The following is a 14,109-nucleotide window of genomic DNA, read 5'->3' on the forward strand; positions in this document are numbered from 1 at the left end:
GCTCATTGACAACCAATTTAAGCAGGCAGGAGCCTTTCCACTCTCTTTAATTTTTATGAATATTGCCCAAATCATTTACACATCTTTCTCCTACTACTGACATCTGCTGCTCAGAGGTGATTTACTCTGCTGAGTACATGTGACCCGTATTAACTTCTGTCAAAAGTAGGATTATGGGCTGATCCAGAATTGTACTTAGGATTTTATGCATACCTCTGTAGCTGCAATGTGACAAAAAATAATTTGTTCAGAAGGTGTCTTATGTAAATACACAGAGCCGTCTGGCCACCCTACCGAGTTGTGTCTTCACATCTGACTGAGGTTGGCCTCATCTGGTGACAAAGTCCTGGGATTAGTCATTCTTGGCAGTGAGATAAAGTGTAAGAAACAGAGGACTGGGCTAGTCTGTGACAGCTGACCTAGAGCTTTTACTCTGGAGGGAAAGGTGTTGTAGATAAATAATGAAGACTTTTTTGTTTCAGGAACTGGTGTCAATACACGGTTACAAAGACGGTGTCCTGTCAAGTGCAAAATGGCTCCGAGACTGTGATCCAAAGAGTTTACCAGAGCTGCCGCTGGCCCGGACCTTGTACAAACCTACTCAGGTAAACACTTTCCATGCAATAGCTATCTTTTTCCTTTTCTGTTGCTTTTTTCACTTTGTCTTTTAATTTCAATTTTATTGGGCCGTCAGCAGCATTCCACGGCACATATTGCGCAGATTTTCACGTCGTATTTTTGGAAGATATATGGGCGTCAGGACTCAGGGGCTGAACCCCTTATTAGGGACTACCTAACAGATTCTAGTTTATTGCCACTTGCTGAACCAGATGTAGCGTTTCTCAATGCACCCATTACCACTAAAGAATTACAAAAAGCTATCCAGCAACAGAGAAATTTTTCTGCTCCAGGGCCGGATGGCTTTACTGCAGAATTTTATAAGCTTTTATCGTTGCAGCTTGGTCCCTTCCTTCGGGATTATTATTCTCAAGTAATACAAGATGAACACTTTCCCACTGAGGCGAATGAGGCTTTAATTACTCTGATATTGAAACCTGGTAAAGACAGCACTGCCCCCGAGTCCTATCGTCCAATCTCCCTCTTGAATGTAGATATTAAAATTCTTTCAAAAATATTGGCTGATAGACTGGCAACTTTACTCCCGAATATTATCGCTTCGACACAGGTGGGTTTTGTAAAGGGAAGGCAGGCGGTGCATAATGTCCGCAAGGCATTACTATCGTTGGCGCATACTCAATATCATAATACCCCGATGCTGCTGCTTAGCTTAGACGCAGCGCAAGCATTTGACCAAGTCGACTGGACGTATCTCTTTGAGGTGCTGACCTTCATGGGAATCTCGGGTTGGTTTGCCACAGCGTTACGCACGCTCTACACGACACCGAGGGCGAGACTCCTGGTTAACGACATTATTATGGATCCCATTTTAATTGAACGAGGTACCAGACAGGGATGTCCCTTGTCCCCCCTTTTATTCTTGTTATACTTGGAACCCTTTCTGCGTACTGTGTCCCTAGACCCTGACATTGTAGGAGTGGACTTTGGGGACCATTCCTTAAAAGTGTTAGCGTTTGCTGATGATTTATTATTCATGCTTACTAATCCCGCATACTCCATTGACCATCTACTGCAGGCACTTACTGAATTTAAATTTTATTCAGGTTTCACTCTGAACTATCAGAAATCTGTTGCTTTAGCTAGCCCGCTGACACTACAATTGACCTGGAGAGGTCAATTTCCCTTTACTTGGGCGGCAACCTCGATTCGGTATCTGGGTGTTTGGATTCCTAGAGACCTTAAGACTTTATATGTTAGTAATATCTCCCCACTGTTACATGACACTCTGCAAAACTTACAAAACTGGACCACCTTCCCCCTTTCGGTAGCGGGACGGGTAGCCCTTTTTAATATGGTGCTCTTTCCCAAATGGTTGTATCGTTTTCAGGTCCTACCACAATTATTATCTTATACTCACAATGCACGTCTTATTAAGGGTCTCCAATGTTTTCTAGGGGGGGGGGCAAGCGACCTCGAATGCAATTTCTTAGGATGTGTCTGCCAAGGGATAGGGGGGATACGGATTGTTAAATGTACGTTGGTACGCTCTGGCATGTCAGATGAGACATATCAATGATTGGTTTAGGGGGACGTCTGATTTTTCTGTCACGCCACTGGAAATGTCTCTGTTAACTCCGTACCATGTAAGTTATTACTTGCATGTGGCGGATCCACATATACGTCCTCTGGTGTCCCGCTATCCGATATTTGCGCCGGCACGGCGCACATGGAAGTGGGTGTGTCGAACTGCCAAGTTGTCTTCTGGGGTCTCCTTATATCTACCCATTCAGGGCAATGGGGCCTTTCAGCCTGGATTACAAAACGCCTCCTTTCAGAGATGGAAGGTGCAAGGACTTCAATATCTTTTCCACCTGTTTTTGGAGGAGGGGAGGATAGCAACCTTTGCAGAATTACGCCAGACTTTTGATTTACAGCCTAATGACTTGTTTGCTTATTATCAGATTCGCCATTATGTACAAGCTCTACCGGTGGCCCACCTCACTGAGGACAATAGAGAGGCACTCTCGGAACTTTTTAGCCTTTCTGCACAACAGAGAATTCCTCTTCGCTTTCATATTGTGGGGGTTCGGGACTGTCAACCTGGCCCTAACTTGAACATCTTGGCGACATCATCAGCTACAACGGGTCTTGAAACATATTCAAAAGGTATCTCCTACCTAACATCACCCACTGGGAAATGCAATTGAAAATTGTTATGAGACTCTATATCCCGCCAGAGCGAGCAGCTCGAATGGGGATTACCCAATCTCACTTGTGCCCAAAATGTGATCACGCTCATGCTTCCTTGGGTCACATGCTTTGGGCTTGCCCAAAAATTTTCCAGTTTTGGAGTCACCTGAGACAATATGTTACGCTGCTTTGGGGGAGGCATTGGCTTCCGCAACTGAGAGCATTATTTGGATTTTACAATATTGCCACCCAAAGGAATGTCCGCATTCATAGCCAGAGTTCTCTTGATGGGGAAGAAAGCTATTCTAACCAACTGGCTGTCAACTACGCCCCTGACTTATGCTCAGTGGAGATCCTTGATGATAATCCACGCAACGCTTGAGCGGAGACTGGTGGGAGACCTGGATTGTGGTCCGGGTCGTAGATTTCGCCAGACCTGGGAATGTTTCTGGCAGGATCTCACTCCACATGCCCGTAGTAGACTCTTAAATATTTAGGAAGATTCCGGACTCTCAGTTTTTGACATGGCATTGGACTCCGGGGGTGGGGAGGGTTGGGAAGGGGGGGGGGGATGTTGCATTGTTCTTTCTTGGAATAAGTTACTGATTGTATTGTTTGTTTTCTGTTGGAACAATAAAAATCATTAGAACATAATTTCAATTTTATTTTAAATCAAGCAGTCTCTTTATTATAGGAGGGGTAGCAGGCTGTGGACAAGTGAAGCCAGGGCAGGTCACACCACTCTCCACATCCTAAACTACAAATAGACTGTAAGTTTGGTGCCCTCTTTAACATGGGGCTCTGGGCAATTGCCCTGGTTGCACCCTCTAACACTGGCTTGGAACTTGCTTTGAGCTCAGATTTGGAAAAGGTAATAAATATTCGAGGTCATAATCTGCTCTTTTTGTATTATAAAATCATCAAGTTATAGTAGAGTATAAAACCTGGGATGTATTTGTACTTTCTGCATGGATAAGCAGAATAAAATAATCCAGACATAGGTGATGTCATCAGCTGAGAGTCAATCTGGATCTGCCGCCTCAGAGGTTCTTTGGACATGGGTGCCTGTGATTGGCTCCTCCTCTTCAGTCTGCTTCATCCACTTGGCAATGCAGGAACAAATTTACTCTTTCCCCTCACTTAAGAGCCCTTTTACTAATGGGCATTAAGCTCTTAACGCATGGTAGCATATGCTAACAGGCTACTACAGAACATGTTCAAATATTCTGTAATCCATGTGTTACCTGTTTTTAAAAATTTTTCAGGAAGGGGAGAGAGAGTGTTCCTGTGATACCCACTAGCACATTAGGATTAGCACATACTTTATGGATACTGCAGCGTTAACACAAGCACATATGGCCATATTCTATAAACAGCACCATAATAGCAGCCACCTAGCGATGCCTAAGTTTGGGATCCATGTCAAACTTAATTTGTTAATTGGCTCAATCGGCATGGTAATTGACCACACTGGTTTTTAGCCAATCAAAAAAAAAAAATCAAGCAATTTAAGAGTTTGGCACCGCTTAATAGAGGCGCCATCCAACACCTAGGGATGCCTATATTAAAAAGTAGGCGTGGTTGACTTAGGCTAACTGGCTTCTATAAATGACGCCTTTTTTTATGTAGGCGCCATTCATTGCTGTTTATAGAATCTAGGAGACGCTAAGTGCTCTTTTGTTAATTTTTTGTAGGAACAGCGCACTGGTGAGAGCATTAGCACATGACCTGCAAAAAAAAAAAAAAAAGAAAATTAAAAAACAAAGCCTTACACAAATGCTGCATTCAGTCTGGGCTTAGTGCTTGGGAAAGTCCCTCTTTATAATACGTTAATCTCTGATTTTACCACATCTTAATAAAATAAGCCCCTTAATTAGAGCTTCCGAAAAATAAAGAAGGAATTACTGTATGCATTATAGAGATGTTCTAAAATTTATACCTATGAGTTAGTCTTGCCAGGAGACTTAGGGAGATGGTTGCTAATGAGGATTAAGGGTATAATGCCCAATTTTTGCCTTTTAATACTTATAGCTGGCCTTATTTTCTCTGCCCAGGAGCTTTACCGTAGACCACTAATAGACCCAGCACAGGAGAAATGTTTCTCCCATTAATCAGTTTATAAGTAAACACAAAATGGGAAACATCTCAGTGCTACTTTTAAGCATAAAAAGCTGGTAATCTTGATTTTTTTTTTCACATATTCTTACAAAGTTCTTTTCTTGGAGGATATTTAACTAAAGTTTATATCTTTATTAAAAACTTGGTAATTTTTTATTTTTTTTTTAATTCTTTATTCATTTTAAAAATCTTTCATCAAGTGTACAATAATCATAATAAACACAATGAATCAAGGCACTTGCATATCTTATCATTATAATCTAAACATATAAATGTAACCCTCTCCCCACCCTCCCTCAAAACCCTTCATTTATGTAAAGAAACCTATATTTGTATCTCTCCCCCCTTCTATTATTATATGATGTTTGACTAATAGGAAAATGACATTTAATCATGACAAAAAGACGCTAATGGCTCCCATATTTTAATAAAATTATTATAATCTCCATTTTGTATCGCTATTGATCTTTCCATTCTATATATTTTCCGCAGGGCTCGGTGCTCGGGCCGCTGCTATTTAATATATTCATAAATGATCTAGAAACAGGGACGAAGTGTGAGATAATAAAATTTGCGGACGATACAAAAATATTTAGTGGAGCTGGAACTAAAGAGGAATGCGAAGAATTGCAAAGGGACTTGAACAAACTGGGGGAATGGGCGGCGAAATGGCAGATGAAGTTCAACGTTGAGAAATGTAAAGTATTGCATGTGGGAAGCAGAAACCCAAGGTACAACTATACGATGGGAGGGATGTTATTGAATGAGAGTACCCAAGAAAGGGACTTGAGGGTAATGGTGGACATGACAATGAAGCCGACGGCACAGTGCGCAGCAGCCGCTAAGAAAGCAAATAGAATGCTAGGTATAATCAAGAAGGGTATTACAACCAGGACAAAAGAAGTTATCCTGCCGTTGTATCGGGCGATGGTGTGCCCGCATCTGGAATACTGCGTGCAATATTGGTCGCCGTACCTTAAGAAGGATATGGCGTTACTCGAGAGGGTTCAGAGGAGAGCGACACGTCTGATAAAAGGGATGGAAAACCTTTCATACGCTGAGAGATTGGAGAAACTGGATCTCTTTTCCCTGGAGAAGAGGAGACTTAGAGGGGATATGATAGAGACTTATAAGATCATGAAGGGCATAGAGAGAGTAGAGAGGGACAGATTCTTCAAACTTTCTAAAAATAAAAGAACAAGAGGGCACTCGGAAAAGTTGAAAGGGGACAGATTCAAAACGAATGATAGGAAGTTCTTCTTTACCCAACGAGTGGTGGACTACTGGAATGCGCTTCCAGAGGGCGTAATAGGGCAGAGTACAGTACTGGGGTTTAAGAAAGAATTGGACAATTTCCTGCTGGAAAAGGGGATAGAAGGGTATAAATAGAGGATTACTGCACAGGTCCTGGACCTGTTGTGCCGCCACGTGAACGGACTTCTGGGCATGATGGACCTCAGGTCTGACCCAGGAGAGGGATTGCTTATGTTCTTATATATGTGGCATAATGAATTCCACCAAAAATTAAAGTTTAACCTAGTATGATCTTTCCAGTTATTAGTAATATGTTGGATGGCAACTCCAGTCATGATCATTAAAAGTTTATTATTACTCGATGATATCTGACTCTTTTTTCTCATACACATTCCAAATATCACAGTATCATAAGATAACGCTACATGGTTTTCCAATAAACAATTTATTTGATCCCAGATTGAGTTCCAAAAGGCTAAAATATGGGGACAGTAGAATAAAAGATGGTCCAAAGTCCCTACCTCCGACTTACAATGCCAGCATCTATTGGACAAGGTACTATTTAACTTTTGTAATCTAACTGGGGTCCAAAAAGCTCTATGTAACAAAAAAAAAACAAGTTTGTCTCATAGACGCTGACATTGTACATCTCATTCTCCAAGACCAAATTTGTGGCCATTGAGATGCTGAAATCTGATGTTTAATCTCAATACTCCAACCTCAGACCATTTTTAGGTTTTTTTTTTAACCAAATTACTAATAGATTTATACCACTGTGCGGCCTGGTGACCCAGAAAGTCCACCTGAAAACATAAGAAGTCCAAACTGGACTGAGTATTAAGATTTTTCCAATCAGGGAACCCAGCCTGAATGGCCTGCTTCAATTGCAACCATCGAAAATATTGTGATTTATGAAGCCCAAATTTATGTTGCAATTGTGTAAAATCCAGCAGTTTTCCATTAGAAATGACATCATTTAAATGTCTAATTCCTGCAATTATCCAATGTTTCCAGACGATCTTAAAACCGCCGATTTGAATCTTGGAGTTTAGCCATATGGATTGATTGGTGGATTTATTAATTGGGATTTCTGCAAGGGCAGGTCATGCCTCACGAACTTATTATACTTCTTTGAGGGGGTAACCAGCCAGGTGGATAAAGGGGAATCCATAGATATCATTTACCTTGACTTCCAAAAAGCCTTCGACAAGGTGCCACATGAAAGACTACTAAAGAAGCTATGGAACCATGGGGTGCAAGGGGAGGTCCACCGATGGATCAAAAACTGGCTGGCGGACAGGAAACAGAGGGTTGAAGTAAAGGGACATTACTCAGACTGGCAATGGGTCACGAGCGGAGTTCCACAGGGGTCGGTGCTGGGACCGCTCCTATTCAGTATATTCATTAACGACCTGGAGGCAGGAACAAAATGTGAGGTTATTAAATTTGCGGATGACACCAAACTATATCGCAAGGTCAATAACATGGAGGACTGCGAAGATCTCCAAAAAGATCTGACAACACTGGAAAAATGGGCCAAAAAGTGGCAAATGAGTTTCAACATAGGGAAATGCAAGGTCATGCATATAAGGAAAAAAACCCCAATGTTCACTTACAAAATGGGGGGATCAGCGCTAGGGGTGAACGACCTTGAAAGAGACCTGGGAGTGATGGTAGACACAACATTGAAGGCGTCGGCGCAGTGTGCCACGGCCTCTAGGAAAGCAAACAGAATGTTGGGTATCATTAAGAAGAGTATCACGACCAGGACAAAGGAAGTCATCCTGCCACTGTATCGTGCTATGGTGCGCCCGCACCTGGAGTACTGTGTTCAGTTCTGGTCGCCGTACCTCAAGAAGGACATGGAGGTACTTGAGAGGGTCCAGAGAAGAGCAACTAAGCTAATAAAGGGCATGGAGGACCTCTCATATACTGACAGACTGAAAAAGCTAGGGCTTTTCTCCCTGGAAAAGCGGAGACTTAGAGGAGACATGATAGAAACCTTCAAGATCATGAAGGGCATAGAAAAAATAGACAGGGACAGATTTTTCAAATTAAGGGGATCAATAAGTACAAGGGGGCATTCAGAGAAATTGAAAGGGGAGAGGTTTAGAACAAACGCCAGGAAGTTCTTTTTCACACAGAGGGTGGTGGATACATGGAACGCGCTACCAGAGGATGTGATAAACAGGAGCACGCTACAGGGGTTCAAAAAGCTTTGGATAGGTACTTGGAAGACAAAGGGATTGAGGGGTACAGATAAGAGTAGAGGTAGATTATAGGGATGGGATTAGAGGTAAGTTACAAAATTAATCAGGGACCACTGTTCAGGCACTAGGCCTGATGGGCCGTCGCGGGAGCGGACCGCTGAGCAAGATGGACCTCTGGTCTGACTCAGCGGGGGCAACTTCTTATGTTCTTATGTACTAACAAATCTTAATGTTTTCCAAGTATCTATTAAACTTGGTAATTTGAACAGGCTTATACCATCTGATTGGACGATAATGAACGGAATAGACTTAGTAGATAAGGACAGGTTGTTCACCCTCTCCAAGGTAGAGAGAACGAGAGGGCACTCTCTAAAGTTAAAAGGGGATTGGATCTGGTCCTCACAAATGGAGAGAGTATCTCTAATGTTCGAGTGGGTGCTCACCTGGGTAGTAGCGATCATCAAACGGTTTGGTTTGATATAACGGCTAAAGTGGAGAGCGGCCGCACGATACTTAAAGTCCTAGATTTCAAACGTACGGACTTTAATTCAATGGGAAAGTACCTGAAGAAAGAGCTGTTAGGATGGGAGGACATAAGAGAAGTGGAAAGACAGTGGTCTAAGCTGAAAGGAGCAATAAAAATGACTACGGACCTTTATGTGAAGAAAATCAATAAAAACAAGAGAAAAAGGAAGCCGATATGGTTCTCCAACCTAGTGGCTGAGAAAATAAAGGCAAAAGAGTTGGCGTTCATGAAATATAAAAAAACCCAAGAAGAGGAGAGCAGAAAGGACTACAGTGTGAAACTGAAAGAAGCCAAGAGAGAGATACGTTTGGCAAAGGCACAGGCGGAAGAACAAATGGCTAAAAATGTAAAAAAGGGAGATAAAATTTTTTTCAGATATATTAGTGAAAGGAGGAAGATAAAAAATGGAATTGCTAGGCTAAAAGATGCTGGGAACAAATATGTGGAGAGTGATGAGGAGAAAGCAAATGTGCTAAACAAATACTTCTGTTCTGTGTTCACAGAAGAAAATCCTGGAGAAGGACCGAGATTGTCTGGCAAAGTTACATGAGAAAATGGAGTAGATTCTGCGCCGTTCACGGAGGAGGGTGTTTATGAGCAACTTGAAAAACTGAAAGTGGACAAAGCGATGGGACCAGACGGGATCCATCCCAGGATACTAAGGGAGCTCAGAGAGGTTCTGGCGAGTCCTATTAACATAGAAACATAGAAATAGACGGCAGATAAGGGCCCACGGCCCATCTAGTCTGCCCACCTTAATGTCCCTCCCCTACCTTTGCCCTGTGAATAGATCCCATGTGCCGATCCCATTTGACCTTAAAATCAGGCACGCTGCTGGCCTCAATCACCTGTAGTGGAAGACTATTCCAGCGATCAACCACTCTTTCAGTGAAAAAGAATTTCCTGGTGTCACCTCGTAGTTTCCCGCCCCTGATTTTCAACGGATGCCCTCTTGTTGTCGTGGGACCCTTGAAAAAGAAGATATCTTCCTCCGCCTCGATGCGGCCCTCCTCCTCAACAAATCTCTGGAGACGGGAGTGATTCCTGGGGATTGGAGGAGAGCGGATGTGGTCCCTATTCATAAAAGTGGTCACAGGGATGAAGCAGGAAACTACAGGCCGGTGAGCCTCACTTCAGTTGTTGGAAAAATAATGGAAGTGTTGCTGAAAGAAAGGATAGTGTATTTCCTTGAATCTAATGGGTTACAGGATCCGAGGCAACATGGCTTTACAAAAGGTAAATCGTGCCAAACGAACCTGATTGAATTTTTTGATTGGGTGACCAGAGAGCTGGATCGAGGACATATGCTAGATGTAATTTACTTGGATTTCAGCAAAGCCTTTGATACAGTTCTTCATAGGAGGCTGTTGAACAAACTTGAAGGGCTGAAGTTAGGACCCAAAGTGGTGAACTGGGTCAGAAACTGGCTGTCGGACAGACGCCAGAGGGTGGTGGTTAATGGAAGTTGCTCGAAGGAAGGAAAGGTGACTAGTGGAGTCCCTCAGGGTTCGGTGCTGGGGCCAATCCTGTTCAATAAGTATGTAAGTGACATTGCTGAAGGGTTAGAAGGAAAAGTGTGCCTTTTTGCAGATGATACCAAGATTTGTAACAGAGTAGACACCGAAGAGGGAGTGGAAAATATGAAAAAGGATCTGCAAAAGTTAGAGGAATGGTCTAATGCCTGGCAACTAAAATTCAATGCAAAGAAATGCAGAGTAATGCATTTGGGGATTAATAATAGGAAGGAACCGTATATGCTGGGAGGAGAGAAGCTGATATGCACGGTCGGGGAGAGGGACCTTGGGGTGATAGTGTCCGAAGATCTAAAGGTGAAAAAACAGTGTGACAAGGCAGTGGCTGCTGCCAGAAGGATGCTGGGCTGTATAAAGAGAGGCATAGCCAGTAGAAGGAAGAAGGTGTTGATGCCCCTGTACAGGTCATTGGTGAGGCCCCACTTGGAGTATTGTGTTCAGTTTTGGAGACCGTATCTGGCGAAAGACGTAAGAAGACTTGAGGCGGTCCAGAGGAGGGTGACGAAAATGATAGGAGGCTTGCGCCAGAAGACGTATGAGGAGAGACTGGAAGCCCTGAATATGTATACCCTAGAGGAAAGGAGAGACAGGGGAGATATGATTCAGACATTCAAATACTTAAAGGGTATTAATGTAGAACAAAATCTTTTCCAGAGAAAGGAAAATGGTAAAACCAGAGGACATAATTTGAGGTTGAGGGGTGGTAGATTCAGGGGCAATGTTAGGAAATTCTACTTTACGGAGAGGGTGGTGGATGCCTGGAATGCGCTCCCGAGAGAGGTGGTGGAGAGTAAAACTGTGACTGAGTTCAAAGAAGCGTGGGATGAACACAGAAGATTTAGAATCAGAAAATAATATTAAATATTGAACTAGGCCAGTTACTGGGCAGACTTGTACGGTCTGTGTCTGTGTATGGCCGTTTGGTGGAGGATGGGCAGGGGAGGGCTTCAATGGCTGGGAGGGTGTAGATGGGCTGGAGTAAGTCTTAACAGAGATTTCGGCAGTTGGAACCCAAGCATAGTACTGGGTAAAGCTTTGGATTCTCGCCCAGAAATAGCTAAGAAGAAAAAAAATAAAATAAAATAAAAAAATTTAAATTGAATCAGGTTGGGCAGACTGGATGGACCATTCGGGTCTTTATCTGCCGTCATCTACTACTATGTTACTACTATTCCGTACGAACGTAAGGAAGTTCTTCACCCAGAGAGTGGTGGAAAACTGGAACGCTCTTCCGGAGGCTGTTATAGGGGAAAACACTCTCCAGGGATTCAAGACAAAGTTAGACAAGTTCCTGCTGAACCAGAACATACGCAGTTAGGGCACTGGTCTTTGACCTAAGGGCCGCTGCGTGAGCGGATTGCTGGGCACGATGAACCACTGATCTGACCCAACAGCGGCAATTCTTATATTCTTCTTATGAAGGTTTTCTTGTAGAAAGTCTGTGCTTTTTCTGGAGCTACTGTTGTTTGAATGTGTACTTTTCCAATTTTAATTGTAGCTCTTTTCTTTGCTTTTTTATTAGCCTGTAAACCACTTTGCCTTCCTAGACTAATGGCTCATTTTCAATAAAGAAAAATATCAAAAATGTGACATAAACTAATATTTATTGGTTATGGTTATGGTTGGAATGGCAGCTCTTGTTTCCTCTTAGGCTCGGTCATGTTTATAGTATCAAAATGCCTAGAGTGTATAAAGAAAACAGAATATTAATAGATACGTGGAAAACTTTACGATATGTCAATAATTTAACACCTATTTCAATTCAGAATTCTACAAATCAAACTTTATGGTTGAACTCCAAGATTCAAATTGGCGGGTTTAAGATTGTCTGGGATAAAAGCAGGTAGATGATGTTATATCTAATGGTAAACTGCTTGATTTTTCATAGTTGCAACATAAATTTGGCCTTGATAAAAAACAAAGTTATAAATGGTTGCAACTGAAGAAGGCTATTCAGGCAGGGTTCCCTGAATAGAAAACTCTTAATAATCAATTTAGTTTAGAGTTCTTATGCTTTCAGGCAGACTTCCTGGGACATCAGGCCGCACAGTGGAACAAATTAATATCTGGATATATGAATAAAAAACAAAAATTGGACTTAGAGACATTTGGAGCATTGAGATTAAGCATCAAATTACTGCATCTCAATGGCCACGTATTTGGTCTTGGAGGATGAAATGTACAATGTCTGCATCTATGAGGCAAACATGGTTTTTCTTGTTGCATAGAGCACTCTGGACCCCTGTTCGTTTACAAAAATTAGATTGCTCTAAGTCTAATAGATGTTGGCATTGTCATCTTGTAGCTGGGACTTTAGATCATTTATTGTTCTATTGTCCATATTGGAAATCGATTTGGGACCAAGTAAATTGTTTGCTAGAGAATCATGTGGCATTATCGTATGACAGTCTTATTTGGCATGTCTATGAGAGCCAAGAGCCAAATTTCTTCCAAAAATAATAAACTTTTACTGATATTAACAGGAGTTGCCATTCAACAAATAACGTATAATTGGAAAATTTGGAAAAGATTGAATTATAGCTTTTGGTGGAGGTCAGTGTGTCATATATATAAAATGGAAAGAACATTAGCTGTTCAAAAAGGATATTTTAATAAATTTCAGGATGTGTGGGGGCCATTAATAAATTATTGTAATGAATAGATATCATTTTCCCCTGATTAATATAATTGAAAGTATGGGGAGGGTGGGTGGGTTTTCGATTTTTTTTTTTTTTTAATATTTGTTGGGAAGGGAAGGAGAGAATTTAATATATGGTATATGTATTATTTGATATTTTGAATGGTGGGTGGGGAGGGGGAACATTTTATTTTAAGGAGAAAATTTATGGAATTTCAAGTGATGTATTAAGTTAAAATGTTGTTACTTTCTGTGCACTTGATGTAAATATAAAATGAATAAAGAATATTTAAAATGTGGCATAAAGGGGCAGATGGACATTTTACCCTTCCAATTCACTATTTTCAAAACCTATTTTGTACATGGATTATCTGCAGTGTGTCTAAATCTCAAGGGTGCATGGTTTGGTGGGACTACGGCGGGCTTATAATTTGGACATTTTTCTTCATTAATCAAACATTTTAGAAAATGTCCAGAGCACAATTTGGATGTTTGGAGCTAGACCTGTTTTAACAATGAATAAGTGCCAAAAGGATGCCCAAACTTACTAGATGAGCACTGAAGGGATGAAAACGTGACCCCACCTACACTCCCACAATGATCACTGACCCCTCCCATCCCCCAATGATGTGAATGAAACAGTACTGTACATGCCTGCCAATATGATAACTTCAATTGTTATGGCCAGTGCTATTTGAGCAGCCTAGTGGGCGAAGCAGTCAGCCATAGCGATGGGGACTCAGGCCTATATCTCACTAACTACAACACTTGTGGTGGATTATGTGAGCCTTCTATACCCCAGCCTAATCCAACTGTACCTACTGGCATAAGGGCTATTGTATTGGTGTACAGTTGGATCCAGTAGCTTTTGGGTGGGTTCTCGAGGACTCACTATAAGGGGGTTATGATGAGATATGTATCTTTATGTGAAGTTCACTGCAGTGCTCCATAGGGTGCCCCACTGCTCTGCTGAGATGTCTGTATGGTCGGTTTACTAAAAATGCTGGCCCCCTCCTACATCCCAATGGCTTGTTTTGTGTGGTTTTCTTTCGGATGTGTTTT

The 14,109-nt window shown here is 41.9% G+C and overlaps 1 protein-coding gene across 4 annotated transcripts in view; it reads left to right on the forward strand.

Moving 5' to 3' along the window:
* The window catches only part of COL26A1 (collagen type XXVI alpha 1 chain), a 180,088-nt gene that overhangs the window by 42,534 nt on the left and 123,445 nt on the right, over positions 1–14,109 (forward strand). For all 4 annotated transcript variants that reach the window (XM_033922393.1, XM_033922391.1, XM_033922392.1 and 1 more), the window contains exon 2: positions 483–605. In XM_033922393.1, the coding sequence (XP_033778284.1) occupies positions 483–605 (123 nt within the window). The remainder of the gene's footprint in view (positions 1–482; positions 606–14,109) is intronic.

This window comes from Geotrypetes seraphini, chromosome 15 (genome assembly GCF_902459505.1).
Source record: "Geotrypetes seraphini chromosome 15, aGeoSer1.1, whole genome shotgun sequence".
NCBI classification, from domain to species: Eukaryota; Metazoa; Chordata; class Amphibia; order Gymnophiona; family Dermophiidae; genus Geotrypetes; species Geotrypetes seraphini.